This window comes from Struthio camelus, chromosome 6 (assembly GCF_040807025.1).
Source record: "Struthio camelus isolate bStrCam1 chromosome 6, bStrCam1.hap1, whole genome shotgun sequence".
In the NCBI taxonomy this organism is placed as follows: Eukaryota; Metazoa; Chordata; class Aves; order Struthioniformes; family Struthionidae; genus Struthio; species Struthio camelus.
In genome coordinates this window covers 29718984-29743439 of record NC_090947.1, presented here as the reverse complement: position 1 = coordinate 29743439, position 24456 = coordinate 29718984, and the positions used below count along the sequence as shown (strand labels likewise).

General features: G+C 38.2%; 1 protein-coding gene across 4 annotated transcripts in view; it reads left to right on the top strand.

The window, feature by feature from the left end:
* XRCC5 (X-ray repair cross complementing 5) overlaps positions 1 to 18832 on the top strand; it is a 55417-nt gene extending 36585 nt beyond the window's left edge. For 2 of the 4 annotated variants that reach the window (XM_068948965.1, XM_009667814.2), the window contains exons 17-21: positions 7354 to 7463; positions 8015 to 8111; positions 10074 to 10141; positions 15881 to 15952; positions 16622 to 18832. In XM_068948965.1, coding sequence (XP_068805066.1) covers positions 7354 to 7463; positions 8015 to 8111; positions 10074 to 10141; positions 15881 to 15952; positions 16622 to 16636 — 362 coding nt within the window. In that variant the 3' untranslated portion in view covers positions 16637 to 18832. Of the gene's footprint in view, positions 1 to 7353; positions 7464 to 8014; positions 8112 to 10073; positions 10142 to 15880; positions 15989 to 16621 lie in introns of those variants that run through there. The other 2 variants (XM_068948964.1, XM_068948963.1) reach the window with 1 other exon arrangement.
* The last annotated feature ends 5624 nt before the right edge of the window (positions 18833 to 24456 follow it).

The following is a 24456-nucleotide window of genomic DNA, read 5'->3' as shown; positions in this document are numbered from 1 at the left end:
GCAGAGGTCATTCCTGACTTGTCTTTGAGCAAAGGAAAGGGTGGGTGAATTTAGGAAAGAAATGTAGTAAGAGTGTAACAAGCGTAGTGTGTGACTCTTAGGAGATAAGAGCTAGCTCTGTGTGCTGAATCTAGTACTCAGCACGCTGGGAAGACAAGACAGTTTTGATGCAGATCAGCTACTGTCTCATCAGTCTTGCATGTTCTAAGCCTGAAAATGCAAATTCACATTTATTTGCATCCAGTTTCCCTATTGGAATAGTTATATAGAGATATATGTAATCCGGAGGTATCTTTAAAGGGATGTTCAAGATGTATGGGCTGACTTTTTTTTCTTTCAAAGGGTGATTTTTAAGATTGTGGTATGATACACCTCATCTACTCGATAGCCAACAACAGAGCATTACTTTTCATAGCTGCAGTTTTTTTCCTTGCTCGGGGGGAGGTGGTGGCCATTTAACCTCGGCCTTTGCTCCCTTTTGTTATAGTTTGAGATGTGTTGAAGGATGTAGATTTGCGATACAGTCTGAGATAGCTATTTACGCTTCAGAATTTCTGGAACTATAAGCTAGCTTGCCAGCTTTTCATATAAGTTTTGCGTTTGATCTAGAAGAAATTCTGTTTATTGAAAAAATATTTGGGACTGTATTCTCAAATCTCAGATATATTAAGATGCAGTAAAAAGCACTGTACAAGATATTTGCATACAACAACTCTGAAACAATTGACTGCTTTGTTATGGTAATTCATTTTGTCATGTAAGAAAGCTTTAAGGCAGAAATAAGAATACTGCTTACATTGAATAACATATAAATAAAGAATGCTTAAATGTGTCCACTTGGTAGCTGCTCTGGAGGTGACTACAGTGCATGTTTGCAAGGTTCCTTACGCTTTGAGAAATCTGCTTTCATTTAGTATATGATGTGCTCTGTTATTATATTAGATATGCAAAATATAGTGCAGTCACCCATTTGAACGAGAGATAGAAGGCACTATAAATAAAAACATGCTCTGCATATTATTTTTTCTTCTGCTGCTTGTTCCTTTTTCTACTTTAGAATCTTTTAAGTAGCTTAATACATAAAACATTACAGATTTTTTTTTTTTTAATGGCTTGCTGTATTGCTTTCTGGTTATGTAAATAGTAGATTCTGCCTTAAAATTCTTCAGTGGTTCTGAGGGGTTTTTATAATTTTATATCGTATTTGATGAGGGAACTTTTTCGTTGCTGAAAAATATAAAATGTGAAGTCTCTTTGCAGAAGAGGATAATCTATGGCATTCAAATAGTCTATTGAAAACAATAATTAAATTTTACGTTTCAGGATGCAGATGGGAGAAAAATTAAGATGGGCCCTGTTTTGCTTCTTTATGATGTAAAAAGAGAACCCAGTGTCGTCTTCTAAACTGAATAGCACCTACGCTTTTATTACAAAAAAAAGGAGAAAAAGGAGAGGGGGCAGGAAATTCCTCTCCTTCCTCCCCTCTCTGCAAATCAGCCAATCCCTACATAAAACAGGAAACCAGTAAAGTTTGGAGATTGAGGAAAATGTTAACTTTTCAAGACTTAAGAGGGATATTCAGAAGAGAAAGGCTTTTTCACCACTCTCTGGTATTTACAGGAAAGGAGGACTGAGGGCTGGTGGTCATTACCTTCTTTCTTTTAATTTTTTTTTTTTGATTTTTCTTTTAAGCAGAGAAGCTGTAGTGATAGGAATAGTTGTACTTCAAAGACTGACAATACAGTGGCTTTTTAATTAAGGTGCAACTTAATGATGCATAACTTCTTCAGTGCACAGCACATCCCACAGCAAAATATTTCTATTGTTTTATCAAGACCCAATTATGGCAAGGGGAAAAGAAAAAGCTTTTAGGAACTCTCCTAATAGGATATTTATCATCTAAAAGGGGTAGCAATGCACCTCTTGCAGTGCCTGCACAAGGATTTTGATGATTAAGGTTCTGCCTTTGTGCCGTTCGTAGAACAAACCTAAGTGCAGGTTCGACAACCCATGTCTGAGCGTCGAGTCCCACAGCGGACCAGAGCAGGAGAAACGACGTGTTCTCCATTAGTGAGAATCTGCTCACTGATGTGTTAGTCTTTTGAAAATCTCTAAATTTCAAACTGATGGAGGTCTGAGCAATAAGTTTTCTGAGACTGGCAGCTCAGCTCCTGAAACAGCAATCGGCTTCATTTTTAATTGACATCTGTGTGGTTCATTACTGTAGGGACCCACTTACAGCTTACGTGATCAGTTGTATGCTCGGGTGCCAAATTACTCACTGATGTTTATTGCTGATGAAACTAGTATTGTGTTTCTCCTCCGGATATCTTTATGCTCCTGTTTGTATTCATGGCCACAGAGATGTCATTTTATGCAAGTCTTGTTTTGAGTAGGTTACAAGTGCATAGTCATCACAAAAAGCAGCCCTCTAATAACAGCATCTGACATTTTTGTCAATGAATGCGAGTAAGACAGATTAGTTTGCCTGAGCAGAATCTAATCTTTACTCCCAAAGGTATATAGCAAGTTTCTTTATTGCTATGACTGCAGAGAAGACTAAAACGCAGTGAGTGCTTGCCACCTTTGTAATGCCAAAGGAGTAGCTACACGACTACCATTCCATCTTATTACTCTTTTTACAAGTTACTGTTCGTCCCTGCGTTGCTGGAGAGCAGCAGGTGTCTGATGCTGGCTGCTGTATTTTTGTAGGATTCTGTGAAAATTAGGGCGGCTTATTGGGTGGGGGGGAAGATACCAACACATACGTGGTATTTCTTTTGGTTTGAAAATTTTCTGTGCAAGTTTCTTGGCCAGATTTCGTTACATCTTAAAGCGCTGCTGTGGGGGAACATGATGTCTCAAGTCGTGTGGTTGAAAAGTTTTTCTTTTTTTGTTCTGCTGATTGTCAGTGAAGAGAGAAATCTGCAATGACAACTGTACGGTTTATGGGCATTAGAGAAAATGTCCAGTGACAAATAGTACCAAACTCCCATTTTTTCAAATGTTAGTAGCAACTTTGTCAATATATTTCTTTTTTTATTCCTCGACATTTGCAGAAAAATAAAGTTAGTCAATAACTGCGTATGTAGATATCGGCAAACATTCTCTTGCCTGAGGTGTCACACTGTTGCCGTGGCATGTAGATCACTTAAATGTATGACAAGGTGTTTTTGTACTGGATGCTTCATATGCATAAGAGAATTTTATAGGACAGATTTGCACTGGAAACTTATCAGGAAGTTGCAACAGGGATGATATTTTATTGCAAGGTTTTTCTGTAGAAAGAGATATAGTTATCTACATTTCTAGACCAAAGATAATTTTTTTAAACTAATATTTACTTTCACTGCATTTATTATTAGCATAAGTCTTTGCAGGTCATCGGTATTTTTATCTTACTGGGTGTCTTTGTATATATTAGACCCTGGTCATGCTCTGCTAGATAGGCCAAGTTCAGTGACTGGTTTGATGAAAATGGTTTAGTCATTAGAAGAATATTTGCAAACCAAATACTTGAGTTTATCAAATCACTTTGAAGTTTTCTGTATGTCTGCTTCATAGACAAGATAAAGCCAGATTTTTCTTAGGAGGACATTGTGATGCAAAGTTTGGATTAGATATTAGGAATTTTTTTTTTTTCTTCACAATGAGAGTTGAGTGTGGAAATAGGGGCCCAGAGAACTGTAGACTGTATTATCTTTGGAGATGCTCAGAATTCAGTTGAATAGAGCACTGAGCCACCTGATCCGTAGTGATCCTGGTTTGAGTGGGGGTTTGGACCAGATGTCCTTCAGAGGTCCAACCTGAATTGTTCTGATCTATGTCCACAGCGTCCTGGCTGTTTAGAAGCACCGTTCTAAAACTGAACAGCACCTCGTAGGACACTGGAGTAGTAGCTCTTGATCTTAAAATTCTGATTAGCTGGCTTAAAGATGAAGGAAGTCCACGTGACTGAGGTCAATTTTCAGTTTAGAATCTGTTTCTTCCTGTGGGTTACAAAATTATCATCCTAATAGAGCAATAGTTTAACAGTTGTTATTGGGTACTGTTCCTGATTTGTCAGTGACTCGTACTTTAGCCACTGTCCATTAATACAAATCATTATCATCACCACCACTGGATAATTCACAAGATTGTTAATAATAGGAATCTTTTGCCTACAGAAGGAACTTTTTTTTTACTTGATGGAGTAAAAAAAATTATCCACAAGGAATTAGATTTGGACCATAATGCAGCCTCATGTGTTGTTATGCTGTAATCTGGTTGACATGGTGATCAAGACCAACTGAACTGAACAAACATGAAAATATAACTACAATTTTGTACCACAATTATTCAGGGATAGCCAGAAAACATTATCGTCAATGGCATATTTCACAAAAAGTAACAGCCCAAGTTAATGTATCTTAGGGTGGGGAATGTATCACAATACCAGTGGGGAAGAGATCAGAATTCTGTTAGAGTTAATAGATCTTCTCCTAGTCTAACATTTTTTTTATTTGTCATTCTCCAGTCTGTAATCACTCAATACGTTGTCTAACCAATCGACTCCAGTAAAAAAAGGACGTGGGAGATTAAAATTTCTTGGGATGATCTGCAAAAAATGATGGTTCCTAAGGACTTCTGGTATTCCAGCTTATGCCAAATGTGGAAGTTCACCCTTTTACTTCCTTAAAAGGGGGATAGGGAGAGGGGGAGGAATAGGAAAAGAAGATTATTACACAGTAGTAGTCTGAATCAGCTATGAGTTCGCAGCTCCAGGACCTGCTCTTCAAAACCCCAGTATCTGAGATTTGTCTGGGATGCATCAGTTTGCCCTAATATTCACAGATGAGTTATATGGAGATGGATCTTTTTGCAGAACTTACCCTTTTTTGCAAAAGTAGGGAGATCTACTTTTTGCAGCACCTGAAAACAAAGATTCACACTAACAGAAAGGGACATGATAGGTAGTAGAAGAAAGGGAAGAAATGAGCGAGGTTTCTCAGGCCCTTAAGTGTAAAGGAATAAAATCTACTTTGGTTAACTCTATAGTCCTTATCTGCTGTCTCTAGTACTGCCTTGGACCCCTTGAAGTAATTTGATAGTCTAATCAGAACACAGATATTTTATCCATTTATGCATTTTTGGATTCAGCAATCATTGTTCTGTCACTTGAGACCCTGTGGACAGACCCATTTTTAGCCAGGCTGCTTCAAGTTTTTAAAAGAATCTCACTTCAAGTAACTGTTGCAGAGTAACCTGTCCCCCTATATATATTATGACCTTATAATGCAGTATTGTATAGTGAAATGATGCTGGGCTCTTTTAGCTCCTTACAATAGATTTCCAGAAGAGGCAGCTCAGTCTATAGCAAGCAAAAGTATATGCTTCTGATGGCTGCCAGTGCAACCAAATAGAAGGAGATTTAAAAAAAAAAAAAAGATTAAATACAAAAGAATAAGTAAAGTATCTGATAATTCCAAACAGCATGTTGGAATCATTCTGACAATAAAGACTTTTATTACACCCTCTTAATGCCTGAGGTTTTAATTTAACACATCAATGAAAAGGCAGCATTAAAAAAAAAAAAAAAAAACCACCAAAAACACCAACAGGACTTGCTTTTATTAGTGCAATTCGTAAGGAATTAGAACATTTAATGAGAAAATGGTTAAGCATGGAAAAAAATGGACTGACTTAACTTGTGGAGCTTAAGTAGTGAGCCTTCAATTTAGTTTGTCAGCTTCTGGTAAATAAATAAGAGTGAGTTGACCACCTCTGGAGCAGTAAGCACTTTAGGATACTTTCTTGTGTTATAGTTGCTGTTGGACAGAATCGCCATCCGCCTCCTTTTCTGGAAACTCTACAGGATCAGCAGCTAGTGGGAGAGCATCAAACACATTGTGGTTTATTTATTTATCTTTTTTCTTCAGAGCTATTTGTCCTTCAGACCCAATTCAGTTAAGCATTTTATAGAATATAGACATGACAATTAGTTCTGTATATGCTTATGGTCAGCAGAGTAGAATAAAGTATTTAAATGGTGTGTGCTTCTCAGCGTGTTTACTTGTAAGTGTCTTTTCCATTAGTCTGCGACGATTTTTCTATCGTGATGTTTCCATAGCTGAGACAATTGTAATGACATCCATGCCCGTGGCATCTGAATGTAAGAATGGCTGTAGGTCAGACTGAAGATACTCCTAGTCCTGTAACCGGTGTTCAACACTGGCTGCCAAGTGCACAAGAGCAGAGCAGGCAGGTGCTGTTACATGTCCAAAATACTTTCCTGCATTTCCTTCCTGAATGGCAACGTTGTCTTTGTGTTTAATCTCCCTTAATAGATTTCTTCTTCCAAGAATTTGTTCAAGCGTTTTTTGAAGCCGTTAAGACTTCTAGCATCCCACAGCAACCTGCAGCAGAGAGTCCCGCAGGTTGACTGTTTTTCCTTGGCAAGGTACTTTCTGCTGGTTGTTCTTAACCTACCTCCTTGTTCCTGGTTTGGAAGAGGAACAGTTATATTTTCTATGATGCTTGTGATTTTATAGATCACTACGGTATCCTCCCTCACTGCACTTGACTTTCCCAGACGGAAGTATCTGCCAGAGGATAAAACTGGGATGTTCCTCACCTAGAATTAAACATGAAGAAAATAAAGGACAAAAATCCAGCAGAATTTTTGTGCTTCCATAGCTCTTACTGGCATTTGAACTGTTTTATAGCTCCCTACCTTTTCAGAGTCACTCAGTAGTGAGGCTAGAACTGCTGTTCCCCTTGTTGTCAGTACAAGTCTCGTTGTCTGCCTCTGCTTCTCCCTGCCGGGCATGCACAGTTGGTAACGCTTACCTCCACGAGGATGAACACCATTGCCCTATTTGAAGAATCACTGAGGTAGCTTAGGGAAAGGCAAGGTGTACTCTGTCGATAGCAACAAGGTAGTCTTTTAACAGCAATCACCCTGCAGCTAATGTTTTGACGCTGTTGCATCCTTGTTGTAACTCTCCTATTGAAATACGTGTTTATTTCCAAAGATGCTTAGGGGATATATTTAGAGTCGTAGAATGTTACTTTCCTCAGTTTTAAGAACCCAAATGTTCCCGTTTTACCTTCTGTCAAACAAGCTAGGTCAGTGCTTTGTTCTTGGATTTCAGGTGAAAACTTTCCTGCCTTGGCCATGTGTGTGGTTTTTTTTTTTTTTTCATAGTGACTGAAATACTTTTCATTTGCCAGTTATTGAGCTGAGTACCTTGAGGAGGTATGGGTATGATCAGCTCCTGTAGTGCCTGTCAAGGGAGGGTAGAATAATAAGAGAGATAATGGAAAAATGTGTTCTCACTTTGAAAATGTGCATTTTCTTTCTTCCTCTTTCAGTGAGTCAGCAGTTGATAAACCGCATTGATCAATTTTTGGAAAATAAAGGTTCACAGTATTACATGAAAGCCATCAATTGTATCAAAGTTTTCAGAGAGGAGGCCATAAAGGTAATGATGGTATATGAAAATTCTGATCTTTATTAAATTAAAGGCATGATGAGCCTACTTGCTATATGAAAAACTTGATATATTATTGCTATAGCAAAAAGAAATGATTCATAGATTTAAATCCACTGTACTATTTGAAAGTTTAGAAATACAACTTGCACTTTGTGGTTCTTTATCCCCTCTGAAATAGGGACTAGATTCCCTGGTGTTATTTACTGTTGTTTGTTTTCTTTTAAACATGAAAACACAATGCTTGCAACCTGATCCTTGTAGAAAAGTGGACTGTTCTCCAAATTTCTTTTTAAATAAAGCTAGTTACAAGAGAGTCTCTGCATTTTTGAAATGCAGTTTCTTTTGTGACTTATCCTACCTTAGAAATCTTGGTTTTAGTGCAATTAAATCTGTAGTGAGGAGATAAAGCTGTAGTGGTAAATCTTGAGATGGCTTTTGTGTTCGCTGCTAGATGACTTCATAAAGAATTAAGTTTGCAGCTCTCTTTAGTAAGCTACTTCAATATTTCTCTGTTATCATTGCTGCTGTTTTTTTTTCAGCTGTCCAAGGTGCAGTCTTTTAATGATTTTCTGCAGGCCCTGAAGTCAAAGGTGGACGATAAAGCCTTAGCTGATTTCTGGGAGATAGTGATGCAAGGTAGGATGGCGGTACTTTTTTTTTTTTTTTTTTTTTTTAAGTGTATTTCTTTAAATCATCCATTGTGTGAGAGGAAACCTTATGTTAGCAGTGGGACGCTCAAACTAAAAACCGAGCAGCATCTCTGATGTAGTTCATTCCTGCAACTTGTGTGAAAATTTTTTTCTTTCACATTGCAACTTTTTTGCACTGATGATTTCATACCAGCAACATTTCCTAGTGCCATGCCAAATCTTGTTGAAATGGTAAATTAATAGTGTGAAAGGAGAGACAACTTAAATGCTAGAGGGTAAGAAGAAGAAGATACGATTTCAGATGAATTTTAAAATAAATGGAAAAATTCATGCAGCAGAGATATAAAAAGACTCTTCCATATTAAGCTTCAAAAGGGGCATGCATAGCATTGAAACATATCACTGATTGTTTTGTATTTAAGCAACCTGGAAAACAGAATATGTGGTATTATGACACCTACCTATGATTAAACTGAGAGATAGCAGGCAGTAGAATTCCAAAAGACATTCAGAGGCTACACAAGTCATAAATAAAGGAACATTTTCACAAATAAAAAAATGATGCACTAAAGAATGTTGTTTACATCATACCCCTGATTTTGATTGGAACCAGTGCTAGGAAAATATTTAAATTTCTCAACTGCGTCTCTTTATGGTACATGCTATAAAATGCAGTTGTATAGCACATTTTGTATAGCACATTTCAAAATGAAGGACTCTAGACTGTCTAGTGTCTACTTTATTCAACCATTTCAGAAATGCAGAATTTGTTCAACACCACAAACAGTGCAAGATAGCACTTGAAGAATACTGTATCGAGTTGTACTATATGGGACTTTCTATGAAGAAATTTGAAAAGAAGCTTTGGAAACAGGAAACCTGGCTTTTCCAAAGTCACACTAGAATGCTGTGTGCTAGTAACTTTGGTACAGATCAGTATTTCCAACAAACTGGGCAATATTCTTAAAAATTCACGAACGCAAGCAGGATTGAGATTTTTCCTACAAAAAAGACAGTCTTGTTCTAAGAAGATAAAATCATGGTGCTTTATGCATAGTCTAATTGGTCTCACTGGGTAGCTGAGATTGCTTTTTGGCTTCCTGCTACCAAAAGCTGAAGTTCTGCTTTCCCTGCTTCTGGCCACATCCCTTCCCATCCCTTCTCCTCAGCCAAGTGTGATATGCACCAGACCTTTTCATGAGCTGTTTCAATCACCAAGCCCACAAAAGATGATGAATGAGAGTGAATGAGTTAAAGAGCAGGAGCAAGGCAGATGTATCTCATGAAACCCTGCCACGTAGTTCTACAGGCACATTAAACTTGTCCTGCTGCTGAAAACTTCTGAACCTACTGTTCTTTCCTTTCATACCCACAGCTTCTTTGCGCAGGTACAAGCGTAACCAGGGATGAGCTAGACTGGGAATATATTTGGGGTTAAAAGCAATTGAGTGTTGTTCCCCCCCCCCCCCCCCCCCCCCCCAAAATCCCTGCATGGGATAATGGAGCTGGTACAACAGAGTGGGCAGGACCACTGCTTTTGATGATCAAAACACAGTGTCAGTGGATGTGTGTTATGGGTTAACTTTTCTAAGCTTTAAGGCTGAAGAGCATGCCAAGAGTGACTAAAAGTGTAATTGTTGATAGATTTTTCAGCATTTTGTCTGTGATCTATGATTTCAGTGTCTCATTAGTTTGATTGTCATAATATTAGCAGTTTCCTAAATGGATACTTCCACAAGCTTATGAATATTTTCATTAATTTATTTTTGTATCATGATAGTTGATTCATTTATGCAGATCACGTTTTCCTTTGAGCTTTTTTTTTTCCCGGTGATGATGACACATTTAGAAGTTGAAATTTGGAAGATTTTTTTTCATTTCTAACACTAAGTGGATTTTTGGGAAGCTTTATAATGATTTTTTTTCTTTTCTTTTCTTTTTTTCTTAGACAGAATTTCTTTGATCACTAAAGATGAAGCAGGGGGAAGTTTGGTGACTAGTGAAGAAGCTGAAAAGGTATATATTTTTTTAATGAGCATCTCTTTGTTTAAAGCCCTTGCTGTGGAACACTGTTTCTTATGTGGATAAATCTTTAGGTGAATGAAATAGGATGCAGATGAAGGAAGAGCAGTGTTGTTTTGCCACAGAAGTGAAATTGCCCCAATTCAGAGCAAAAACAATTCCCTAGATTGTACTACAGCTTTTTGCTTTAATTGGCCTTTAGAAAGCAGCATGTTGTGTTATTACCCGAAAATATCCTCCAGAAAGAATAGGAACTTCAGGAACTCAGTTTAGTGGAATGAGAGTAGACTATTTATATATGCCAGAGCACTGTTGCTATTTGAGGTTGATGAAGAACTGTGATCTCATTGGTACATGAGTTCAGAAAGCAAGAGTTGTTTTTTCTCTAAAGGCTTATGCAGTCCAGCAATATGAAGTTGTCAACGGCTATTTTTTTGCCATATATGCAATGGTATCTGTAACTTCCACCTTATGCGGCTTTTGCGGATTGATAGCTGTCACAGATTTATGCTGCTGTTATTACTGGTGAACATATTAGATTCTTCTGGAAATAAAAGTTTTGGGGTATTTGCAAGTATGCAGAAATATGATGTTTCAGTTCTTTGCAGTAGTCAATGAAGGATGTCACAGTTACGAAAGAGTGAATTATAAAAGGCAGAATAGTGCCTTCTCTTTCAAAGAAGGCAGAATTCAGAGTTAATAGGTACACTGCTGTCAGAAATTGTATTTGTGTTCATTTTGCATGGAGAGGATATGACAGACATTCTTGTATCAGGCTGCTAGCCATGATTTTAAATGGTTTAGGAGAAAGAAGGTCCTTATATTAAAGACCTCGCAAGTTAAACCTGTAGCTGAAATCCCCAAGTACTTTGCAGAGAAGCAGCTTTTTTTAAAAGATGCCACCTTAATCATTACAACTTCAGGCCTTAAACTAGCATTCATCAAAAAAGGGGTTGAAGTAGGTTCTCCGTGAGTGAAATGATGAGTGGGTAAAAGGTTGTGCTTTAGAAATGACTTTTTTTCACCTGTGGCAATTTACCTCAGGGTGAAGGAGGCACAGGAACATGATGAAAATGGAAACTGAATCGAAAAAACTAAACACATGTACAAAGTACAAATGATAGAACAGGATTTTTTTTTTTTTTAGGGCATTAAGGACCTACTGGCTGTTTCTCATCATGCATAGTTGTATCAAGCAATTTTTTCCCCAGCAGATGTTTTTTAAAGAGTATCAGTATTTTGCCATATATTCCAAATAGTATGAATATACTTGGAAACTTTAGAAGCTAATTTTTCTTGAACTTCACTTTTTGACTGAAACTACTCAAAATGTGCCCATACTGTGTGAAATAGCCTCTATTCCTTAAGGAAATCTCTACTAGCCATAAAAACATTACAGCATATAATTGTCTTAACTATGAGCTTGCAGGGGCTAAAAAATACTGTGTTTCTGTAGGAATGCAGCACAAATTACAAAGAGTAGCAAAGATTAGGTTTACTGCTGCCTAACAAGGCTGGATAGAAACATTTGTAGACTGATTTCAAATTGGTGTGTGTGTTTACCGTCATCCTACAGTCAGCGCTGAAGAGTAACCCTGCTGTTGCAATACAGGATGTTCTGTTTTGTGAATTGTTGAAGCTCCTGTAACAACCATAACTTCCCTTTAAAAACAGGGACACAACAGAGATGGCATGAAATTAGCTCTGAGAGTGCTGAGAGTGCAACAAAGTTCTTTAAAATGGCAATTACCTTGCCTTTCAGAATAAGTATGTTACATCTGTTTGCTTAGCGAGACTGTTGACAATGTCAGTTAATCACTAGACAAATGTCCCTCACTCTCTAGATCCAAAATGAGACCCTTGATTGGCAGAACTCTGTCCCTGTCCGAGAGGTTATATGATTTAAGCAGCTGGAGGACCACAAATATGTGGAGTGAAGATCTGCAGATAGAAAAGTTTGTCTTGAGGTTATGAGCCTGACCTAAAACCTAGTTTTCCTTGGTCCAGTCTCAACCCCTGCCGCAGGTTTCCAGTGTGATATGAGGTCAGCGTTTTCCGAGGTCTATAACAGATGGCAAAAATGGGTCTTTTGATTTTTATACTGAAGACGACATACTTTGAAACAGTTCACTAAAAGATTATATGTATTTTTTAATGTCACACTATACAGTAAGATGCATGTGTTCTTCACCTGTGTAATATGTGACATGCTCATTATTGCAAGTGTGTAGGGCAAGGGATTGGCTGTCAGTTTGGTCTTGTGTTGCACAGAAGCCTTTTCTCTTCTGTGCAGGTCACTAGCTGATAGCAATTTCGGAACTGTTTTGGATATAAGATTTCTAGTTTGTAGGGTTGATCTTTGAGGAAGAACGGAAGACTTACAAGGCTGCTTATTAGGGAGGTAACATGTAAAAGTTTCCTTTTCTTTTTAGTTGAACAAGGTTAACTCACGCATATCTTTACTACTTATCATTGAGGAAAAAATGGTCTTATCCATTTTTTTTCCCTGTAATAGTGGAGATGCTCGTTTTAGAGCATAAGGATGATAGGTTAGAAGAGCAGAATTGTCAAGTGCTTCTTCTGGTTGCTTTAGGGAAGATAATGGATTTCAGCACAACTATTAAATATAATTTGCTTCTGCATAAATGTAAAACTTTTTTTTAAGGCAATTGCAAATGTTCAGCACTTAATGGCAACTTCAAGTTTCAATTTATTGCAAATCTTCCTAAATTTCATTAGCTTTTAGCTTTCTTTAGCTAATTTAATGTGGGAAAGCTAATTTTGAAAACTTTGGAAAAAATATGCTACTTTCAGAAATACCATTTGATTCTTAATTAACTGTATAAAATGAAATTTACTCTGGTACAGAAAACAATCAGAGCTGACAATGTCATTAGCTTTTAGTTTTGTAATATGTGCTTTATATTGCTACTAGATTGGGATATTTTCCAGTTAAAAACACACACACACACGCACGCACGCACACACACAACAAAAATAAGGCATCTTGAAATTCTAATTCCTTGCATCCTTGACACTGTCTCAATTTTTTTACAGCTACAGAAGCAGTAATATAAGTTGAAGGCCCCATGTTAAACCTGAGTGTTGTCTGCAGAGGAAGTCTTTATTGTTTTTGGATTTTACTCTTTAGTTTGTAGAAAAGGTCAGGCCTTTGGTTAGTGAGACAAATGGGAGAGATTGTTTACATCTTCTATTTTTTGGTCCACCAAAAGCAACATACTTCCTTTTTAATCCTGGTGGATGAGGTTTCTGGTGCTTCCGCCCCAAAATTAATGTATTATTGTATCTAATAAAAGGAAATTGGTGAGCAGGGGGAGAGAGGAGACTTTTTCAGGGATTCAGAATTGCTGACTCAAGCATTAAAGCATTAGATCCCCTCTTGATATGGTGGGAGAATGCAGAAGGCAACTTTTCAATGTTTTACCCATTTTCTAAAACTGCCACCATTGTCCTAGAGATGGAACAGAACATTTTATTTATGTAAAAGGATATTTAGGCGTTTTCTAGACCAAGTGTATCATCTTAGAGATGGATAATGCTCTTACAGGGGTGCCTTGCTACTAAGCCTTACTTTCTCTCCAGTTTTTGTCAATGATGATTACCCTCGTTTACGCATTCTCTGAGGAAGGAAGCATGGAGATATTTAGAACTGTTGATACCATGATCTTAGCTATTTAGTTTATCTTTGACATGACCTCCATGACTGTAGTAATTGAAGTCCTCAGGTAAACAGTAGCTTGCTTTTATAAGCTAGGTATTTTTGCACAAAAAAAAGTTACCTAAACTTTAAACAGGTGTTTATAGATTGTTTAGTGTGATTCTTTTCTGATCAGATGTTCTCTTTGATCATCTAGAGCTATAATCAAATTGTTTCTGAATTACAGATAATGTAACCTGAAAAGCCACGTAATATGGCTTTCCTTCCTCCTACCCTTTCACTACCATCTTTTTATCTAGGACAGGGTTGTTCCTAGCTCTATATACTTGTTCTGTGCATTTTAATGAGGAAAAAAAAGTTTATAATTTTACTAATAAGGACATTGCTAACAAATCATAACTAATACTAGGAGACAGCTGGATGTTTTTCATGTAAGAGTAACCATGTGGTTGTATTTTTTTCTTCTACCATTATTGACAAATTACTATTTTTTGCACTATGTTAAGGTAAGGCAAAAATAATTTTACTGCAGATATTGTCTGTATATTTGATTTCTGTTAACGATAGTATCTGAACTGGCTAGGTTTACCTTCTGTTTATGGTGAAGTGAAGGGCATATGGTGAGTTGTATCAGCAGCTATGGATGTTCTATTTTTAAAGACTACCATTCTAACCATCTTGCATGTTTGAGAGGTTTTTTTAAATTCATGTCTTTGTTCATTTGTTAAATGTTAATTGAACTAAATGGGAAACTTTTACTAAATTCCACGCAGAGCAGAGTCTAGTACTTAAGATCTTTGCTAAACAAGACTTTGGTCAACTTACATATGTCTTAATAGCAATAGGGAAGTTTTTTTTTCTCCTCGTCCTTTAGCATTTTGTAGTCACGCACAATATTATTTTTAAAATTACCTTTTTAAGAACTTAAGAATGGACCAAATTTCCGTCTAGCCCAGAATCCCATCTTTGACAGGGGCTGATAACAGATAGGATAGGAAAAAGTCTACGTTCCTCGGCTCTAGCCTTTGACCTCTCAGTTACTTCCCGTGCTAGATGTTATTTCTTTCGCCTTGGTAGTCTTTGGTATATTTCTCTTCCATGAACTTGTCCAATCTCTATGTGAGACCATGAACTAATATTTGCGATGTCCTATGAAAAGTAGTTATACAGTTTAAATATTTGTTGTCTGAAGAACCACCTCCTGTTGTCTTTTTTAATACATACTACCATAAAATCCTTTAAAATGAAGTCTCAGGAAATTTCTTCTGCTTTAAGGTGATGTTGGAGGCTGGAAACCACAGTGAACTTCATTCCTGTAGTAGGAAGAGCATTGCGAGCAGATTGAGGGCTGAGTGGAGAGGAAGGATCCTCTCCACTCAGCCATCCTCTCCACTCAGCCCTGGTGTGAGGCCACACCTGGAGCACTGTGTCCAGTGTTCCCCCAGTGTAAGAGAGAGTTGGAGCTACTGGAGCTAACCTAGCAACGGACCACTAAGATGATTAAGGGAGTGGATCATCTCTCTTATGAGAAAAGGCTGAGAGAGTTTGGACTGTTCAGCCTGGGGAAGGGAAGACTGAGGTGGGCATCTTACCAATGTGTTTAAATATCTGAAGGGAGGATATGAAGAGAATGGGGCCAGACTTTTCAGTAGTAGGCAGTGACAGGACGAGAGGCAACTGGTACTAATTGAAATACAGAAGGTCTATCTGAACGTAAGGAAAAACTTCTTTCCTGTAAGGGTGACTGAGCACTGGAACAGGTTGCCCAGAGAGGTTGTGGAGTCTCCTTCCCTGGAGATATTCAAAAGCCATCCGGACAGGGTCCTGGGCAACATGCTCTAGGTAACCCTGCTTCAGCAGGAGATTTGGACTGGGTGATCTCCAGAGGTCCCTTTCAACCTCAGTTGTTCTGTGATTCATTATCCCTGGAGCTTTTCCTCCTTTCATTTTTAATTATAAGTGTGTTAGTTTTGATATCAAAATTACATGCATGCATTTAACATTAAGGGTCTTGAGCTTTCTCAGTATCATTTAAAATACATGTTTATTTTTAGTTCTTGGCCCCGAAAGAAAAGCAAAATGCAACTCTGCCTGCCACAGATGAAGGTGGTGACGTTGATGATTTGGTGAGTGCCATAAAGACATGATGTGACTTCAGAATTAAATTGTAACTGAAAGGTGCAGGGAGAACTTCTTAAAGCAGTAGGTTAGAGCGCCTGGCTTAGCAAACACCAAAGAACTAAGGCAGAGAGAAATACATAAAATTACTTAGTTGCTATTATAAAATGTACCTAAATATTAATTTCATGAGGGCAAACACTGGGTTGTGTGGTAACACTGATGTTTACATAGATTAATCTTCTTCTCTAGCATCCTTCTAAAGATCCAGTAAGGCTACTTGTTTGATAGCAGGTTGTTATAACTTACTGTAATAGCATTTAGCAAAGCTTGTAGATGTAGAACAGCTGTTTATGTGGGAAACTAAAAATCATTTTAAAAAGCTGTTTTAGGCTTCTCAGTTAACCTTTTCTGTACCGGCTTGCTGAAATTCAAGGATTTCAAGAGGATTTTTTTCTAAGTATTTTAGCCATTTTTTACTTGCTGAGTCATTACAAATATGTCTCCAAGGCTTAGGTTTGACTCTGTGCTTTAACAGCTTAGTATTAAGTGTGAGTGCAGGCCATTTATATTTTACCATGAGGATTTCTGAATTTGCTTTGATTTCTAAATGCTAAATACACAAAATAACCTGAATTCAGTGCCTCCTTTTCCAAATTTGTTGTTTCTGTTTGCAGCTGGACATGATGTAACTGGGCACTACAAGGTGACCATACTGGTGAAGGTTTGGAAGAGATCTCCCTGTGAGATGGGACACGAAACAAGATGCCAAGGAGAAGACAGTATATCCGTCTTTATCTTCTTAAATGAGAACAGAAGTCCCAGAGACATTTCCAGTTGGTATACTTGTCATCTGACTCTTCAAAGCTAGAAAAGAAGATTGAAGTAATCTGAAGTATTTTTGGAGTAATGATATCTTTAAGGCATCTCTTTTCTTCTGTAGTACACTGAATCTAGTTTATCCCTGCTATTCCTTTCAGCTAAACACCACTAAACTTAATGAGAGCCTGCAGTGGCACCTGACATCCTTGCTACATTGCCTGGGAAGGAAGGTAGAAATTTCACAGTGAGGTTACCAGGTAATGTAGAACCTATAATGTTATGGAGTTACCTACATTAAAGATAGAGAAGGAAAAAGGCTTTTTTTCCCCTATAAAAAGGCAGAAAAAAGGTTTATTTAAAAAAATTCTAGGCCGGGGGGTCACAACATAGTGGCTTGAAATATGAAACAGAATTTAAAGTACACAGCAAAGCAAAGGATGTTGATTTTTTTTTTTTTTTTTTCTCCACACTGTACCCAGATCAGCCGTGATAGTCATTTCTGTGTGCTAGAGGTGCCTTTTTCTATCAGGTCAGCAGCAGATGTCTTCAGGGTTTCTGCCCGTTTTTGTTAGGGGCTGTGAAGTTCTGTGTCCTGTGTGAGATTTCTCTTTTTTCAGACTTTTAGCTAGTACAGTTACTGTAGATATTCCTGGTACTGAAGAATGAGTGAATCAGTTATCTGCACTGTACAAAATGGGGATATAACTACTAACACAGAGCAGAAGAATCCATAAAAGCTGTATGTTAAAGCTATGGTAGATAACTGATGATAGTTAACATTGGTAGCCTGAATGGGCTATCAGTGCAAAGCCATCCAAAATAGTCAAATACTGCTCAGAAAGAGATGCTGCCATATGGTTTACAGTTCTAAAGAGACATTAATAACACCTTCACAATTGCTTGTTTGTTACAGCCTGATTCATTCTTAAAAAGCTGTCCTTTTGTTACTGCAAATGTATAAACATACTGTGTAAAATGGTGTTGAGACCATAAAAAATACAGAAGTCATGAGCTGTAGTTAAAAGGTGCTTTGGTTTGGAATATCCGCACTTTGTACTGAACAGTTCCTGTGTGAGAAACAGTGATTGCTCTTTTCCCTACCTCCCTACGCAGAAAACTGCTCTCTTTCCTCTCTTATGTTCCATCCTTACTTAGTTCATGCAGACTTTGAAGAGATTTCTCAAATACTGATGGGCAGGGAGTAGGCGATTTCTCCAGACCTTTAGAGCTTTTGTGTCGCTGGAAGGTATTTTGATCAATTGTATATAAGAAATGGTTGGTCAGTCCATTGTTTTGACTGTCTTTTGAGGTCAATTTATGGGGCATATAACTGGCTGGGTTTTCTACATTTTCTTGAATAGTTTGATTAATAAAATGTTTAATGGATTGCTTTTGTTTTCTTTGGAACCCTGTTTCCTAAAATTGGATGATTAGCTGCCTATGCAGTAAGGAACTTCCAAAAAACTCTTTCCTTAGCACATGCAGTGCAAACGTTGAACATCAGAAGCCTTCTGCAGAATCTAATTGGCTCTCTAGAGTCATAGAAATCTCTCTTCTTTACAAACACTAAACTTATAACATGCCCATGAAATCATTTTCACCATTTTTCAGAGATTCTGAGAGATCTTAGTCAAGAACAGTCGAGATATAAAATTACTTTGCAAATCGAAATAAAGATTGGGGCTTTCCATTTCTTTTAAACCAATTGACCACATTTTTAGAGTGAAGTGTTGTATCTGTCAAGCAATAAACACTTTGTAACAAGACCTATTAAATAATACTCTGTAGACCTATACAGCACATTTAGGCTCAGTCTGCTGACAGTTGCTAGAACTGAAGAGGGGACTGGGAATTTACGACTCATAGTTAAAACAGGTGAAAGTGAATTCGTAGAAGGTAAGTGGAGCGTCTTTCATTCTGCCCAGCCTTCTGGGCATCGGTCATCAGAAACCTGTGATATGTCTCACTGAGAGTCTATTAGATAGCAGACTGATTTTTATACTTGTTCTTTGCCAAACGGCCAGCTTTTAGGTTCTTATTAAATGATTGGAAGAGATTTTTAACTTAATCTAAGCTCATATTCTTTGTTTTAAAGTCTGACCTAGTTACTCACTAATTATTTCAAGAATACTTATTCTGAATTACAATACTGGCCAATCTTCAGAAGCAATGGAGTGGTTAGTTGTCCCCTTCAAAAGCAAACGTACTGAAAACACCATGGAAATTCCTTTTATTACAAGCAGTGCAAAATCCCCTGTTCCATGCTTCATAAGAAGGTATCAAGGTATTTTAAAAAAAGGAAAGGTAACCTCTGGTTTTGTTATATGCTACTAAATTGTTGTCTGGAAGGAATGCCTCTTTGGAAACTTCTTCTGTTGCTAATAATATGGGACAACAACCCTGTTTAGCCTTGCTGAGAGATCAAAGCTTGTGATTGTGTTGTCTATTCCTTTCTGTTAATCTACTGCTTTGATATCTCTTTAACTCATTCAGCAGTATCAGTCAGGTTTAATGGAGGGGTAGCAATTTCAGCATTATATTCTGAAAGGATTTTATGAAAGTTGATGCTGGGAAGAGGAAGAGGGGGAAAAAGAGGAAAAGTTCAGTCCCTTTGTTTGACTGGCCTGGCAGCTGAGAGTAGCAGCCTGCAAGGTAATCAGCATGTCACACCAACAATATTGTATGTTGCCTTGTCCTAGTCTGCAGGTCCACTGGCTTCTTCCCCTCACCAGTTAGGTGAGCGTGGAATAGACAAGGATATTTTGCAGGATGAACTGTGAGTGGTGGAAGGTATCCAGAAGTATTATACCAGGAAGTGTTTGAACAGGGGATAGAGCTAGGAGTGTAGCATGGAACTGTGAATACCCTTTAGAAAGGACAAAAAACACCGTTTGGGAGCCATACGGGAAGAGTGAGGCTTTTCCAGTAATAGTGTATTGGGGATGGGACATGAAGCTGGGCAACCAAACTAAGTTAATTTCATTGCTAATGAAGCAAGCTGCACTGGCACTGAGGGATGGGGTCTGCTGACCCTGTAACACACTTCTTAAGTCTTGCCTCTTTCATTTGGTTCCCAGAACCCCATTTTCTGCTCTCAGACAGTTTTAAAAATACAGGCACAGACGTAGTGGAAGATGTTTTCCGAAATGTATGTGATTGAAGACTTTGCGATTCCCATGATACTGGATTGATTTGAAGTTGATTGTCAAGTCAACAGTATGGTGCCAGCCTGCCTGGAGAGTTCTAGGAGCAAGACTCCACCCTGGCTTTACAATGTGGCATAAAAGTATAACATATATCATTAGAAACACTTATAATATAATGAGTTTATTCTGCTGCACTGAGGACTCTTACTTGTTGGGGTAGACTTTCTTCTTAATAACTTTCCTGATTGTATTGTTTTTGACAGAATGGTCTGGTGATTGGGGCAGGGTCTTTGGGGTGAAGTGTTTGTACATCTAGAGAATATCAGGAAATAAGCAGTTTGCTGAAAAACTGGAGATGGTATTTAGGCTGTAAACTCTTCTGTCAGGGCCTGCCTTTAATATTTGGAAATGGTTTAGCATAGTAGAGTCCTGCTCTTTGGATGAGACTGCTGGCTGCTACCACAACTCAGACGATCATATATGATAAGAGAGCAGTTCCCTTTGTGATCTCAGTTGGGCTGGGGGTAATCCAGAAACAGGAAGATTTTTTTGACTTGTGTTTCATTAAACTGTAAAACATACCTGCAGATATTTCTGTTGTGCTTATAAGCAGTATTTTGTTGTTGTTGTTGTTTTTTCCAACTGAAATGAGTAGATAACTTTGTTAGTTTGTGATGGAGGAGAACTCATTTACACTGAACTTTCTGCTTCACCTCCCTTCCCCTCCTTTCTTCATTCATCTTTTCTTGAGTAGCAGCAAAACATAGGACACACAATTGAACAGTGCGTAAAGCAGCATTTACAAGGACAAGTAACAGAAACAAAAACCTTCCAAGTTCATTCCTATTTTGAGATCCAGGTTAACAAGATCATAATGTTGCTCGCAGCAATAGCAGCAAACCAGCAGGTCCAACCCAAGCCTACGTTCCTAAATTCTTTGAAGAATCACTGCCTAGGAAAGGATAGCCTTGCCTTTAAACCCCACCAGCAGAAAGGTGCTAGTCAATGAAGACTGCATTGACTTCTCCAAGAGACTGCTTATCTTTTTAGGTGGTGGAATTTGTGTATAGCATTTCTATGCACAGTTTGGAAAGCAGAGCGGTCCACTGGGTGAGCTACATTAAACATCCTGCCAAGCACTTTTGGGAGGAGCTCTGTATCAGTTTGGGCTGCTCTTTTCTTGTAGTTATTGCACCTGAAAATTTTAGAGGAATAGATTGCTATATGCTAAAGAAAATAAGGATAGTCAGAATAGCTGAAACTTTTCTTTTGTAATGCTGTTATAATCTTGAAAGAAGAACTAGGATAGATTTAAAAAAAAAAAAAAAGTCAAGGCTGTGTTTTTTAACCTGTTACCTTTCCCAAAGATGGAAAGAAAGCATACTGAATTTGAATTCTACATAAAAATATGACCTAGAGGCTAGACGGTCTATCTTTAAAGTACAAGAAAGTGACTTTAAGCTAGGACATAGTCAAATATTTAAGTTTGACCATATTTGTACATGCAGCAAGTTTTGATGAATTGAAAGTGAATTATTAGATCCCTCCCACCCCTTTTCTTTTACTGTTTTGAAATAATACTTGCATTTATAATAGTAAAAGGCTAAGCAAGAACTAGAAAACATGTCCCTTCCTCTAATGTTTACAGGCCAGACATAATTTTAGTGCATCTGTGACTTAAAAGTGCCTTAAAATCGTCCCTTCACTCATCTGACTTTTTTCTCAGCACATACCTGCTGTACTTTAGTGATTTAAGTGGACGGAAATTAATTTGCTACCTTTCCCCAGTAACTTTGCAAAGCCAATATAACTAAGACACAGTGAACTGAATCCTGTTCCTTCTGGCACCTGACTGGTACAATTCTCTGCTATCCACCATCATAAGTACCTTTTTTACTGGCAGCCTTAAGGACTCACAGAATTGTCCAGATGCCAGAAAGGGCCTCCTTTTTCCTGGAGGATCTTTCCTGTGATATGCTGCCCAAGATGGAAAGGAGACAAGGTTGACTCCATGCACAGAGGTACACTGATAAACAGGCAACTTTACAAAATAAAAGAAATAACTCCTGTCCCAGTCACCTAAGCCCATGTGCTGTAGAGCTAGTAAGAGAGTCTACTTTTTGTTATTACCAAATTGCATAAAGCTCCCTCAAAGGACCAAGGGAGAGGTGTACGGAGGGTGCTGTGCAAAGAGGTACAGGAACCTGTTCCTGCCCTGGCTCCACAAGTGGTCAAAACAAAGAGCAAGGTAACTGTTAAAACACCAGACTATTTTTTTGTGTCATTTTAATGATGTCAGTCATATATAACAGTAGTTATCTTAGGCAGTAATTGATTCTGTATGCTTCCACCCATCTTGAGCTGTAACTTAGCAAGCATCAGTATTGTTACATAGCAGGTGACTTTATCCAAAAATGCTCTTCAAACAGGAACAGTAGTGGAATTATGCATGTAGCATAATAGTTAAAAAGCCTATTTCACTAGAGTTGGGCATCTAAACCCATGTCAAACAGGTCTAACAACAGTTAACTACTTCTCCAAAAGCATTACCACCAAATTAGGAATAGAAGTCGGTGCTGGGCTACATTGAACTCAGTAGCTGCTTTGCAACTAGTAGTCACAGGACCACTGTCAAAATAGATTGTGACCAAGTTTCTTTAAGCTCTGATCAGAGGATCACCTTTCTTCCTTTCGCAAACATCTTTAGGACTTCCTTTAGCCTTGTTTTGCACTTTTTATTTTCCATTTCTCTTTTCACTGTCCTCTCCCCTTAAAAAGTACCTAAATTTGGTCATGTGTTGCTGGTGTACTAGTTGTTAGGATCCCTCCGTATGTGCCATAGCAGCTGTATGGGCTTCTATGGCAGAAGGTTTTTGAAGACTGCAGTGGAACTGGTAGGTCGACTACAGAAATGTTTTTAATGTGACTTTCAGTGTATCAAACCAAATAATTTTTTTTCTTGCTTACTTAGCTCCAACCTTGTCTCACACTTTCTTCCTATTTTATTGGGCAATAATATCCAGTAATAACTGTCATTTCCCTTTCCTCCAGAAGGGAGTGAATATTACAGCTTTCAAGATACCATAAAACGGACAGAAATTTCTCTATCTGCTGTCTGATACAAGACATAAAAATACCTGCTTCACAGTCTGTCTCTTCAGAGGCACAAGCTCTGTGCCTGACTGTGAAGCGGGTATTTTTGCCTGAAGCATGTGAATCAGAAATATTGTTAGGTAAAATAGCTGTAGTACTTGATCACTGGAGTTTCATATTGCTTGGATATGTGAGAATTCCTTCTGCCTGCCTGCTAATGTGAATAGTCAAATAAGTATTCTCTCCCCACAGAGTGAGGTACATCCACAATGTGAAGGGATAGCATGTAGCCGCATCCACTCTGCTGAATTTTCACAGGAGTTACAAAGCAGCTGCATCAAAATGCCTAGGACTTCTTAATTATTTAAAAAAAAAAAAGAAGAAGAAGAAAAGAAAAAGTATGTATGGGGCTCTTAGGTCCAAGCAGGCCAACATGGAAAGCCCTGAGCTGAACGAGAGTGTCAGCCAACAACTTCTACCTGTGGTCCCAAAACACCATGCATGAATTCCATGTGAAGTGCATCTTCCAGCTGTCAGCCTTCATGAATGTTCAGGGAATGACCTATCTCTGCCTACAAAGGATAAAAATTATGTAGCAAAGGTAAGATCAGAAATAACATGGCCTTTTCTATTAGCCACATGGGATGTATGTTCTTCACCCTGGAGACCTCTAGTACCTCTTGTGATCTAATTGATATTCTCCATCGCCAGACCCTTCAGTACAGTGCAGGCCTACTTGACTTGCTCACTTATGTTTTGGTATAAATAGCAGCACAGTGGAAGTAATAATCATGATTTGGAGCGTCTCCGTTACGAGGTGTCCACCTTGAATCTAATTTTCAGGGAGGGGTTTCCAGTGGTTAGCAAACATAGAACCTCCATGTCTCCACCTGGCCCCTAAGGTTTAGAAGGTTGTATGCTCCCCAGAAAAATGTAGCATAAGCAGTAATGATCCCTCTTTCACAAAACCATGCCAGGTGGTGTACAAACTTGTATATCATCTGAATGTCACCTTGGACGAACTTTCTGGTCGTTCTGTAGAAGCTAAGCTTGCTAATTCATTTATTTGCTTCAGTGGAAGTGTGAGGACAAGAAGTTATCAGAAGTAATGAAGTTAGAAGGGGGAAATTATCAAAGAGAACGTCAGCCAGCAGTCGTCGCCTACTTCCTGAGGAAAAAGGAGGAAAGGAGACAGTTTTGAGGAGGAAGGGGTTTTGGGGGATGTGGCAGTTGCATACGACTTGATGAACTTGCTTCTGGGTCATGTTCTACCACCTGAAGTATGAGAACTGTCGGTATTTTCTATAAATTAAACCGTTGTTGCCCTGGTGTTGGTTGTACACGCAGACAATAACGTCATCTTTAAAGGCATGCACTTAATGCAGAAATGTTTTGAAGGGACAGAGCTAGAGAAGCTTTCAGTCTTACACTTCTAATATTTGCTAGTAAAC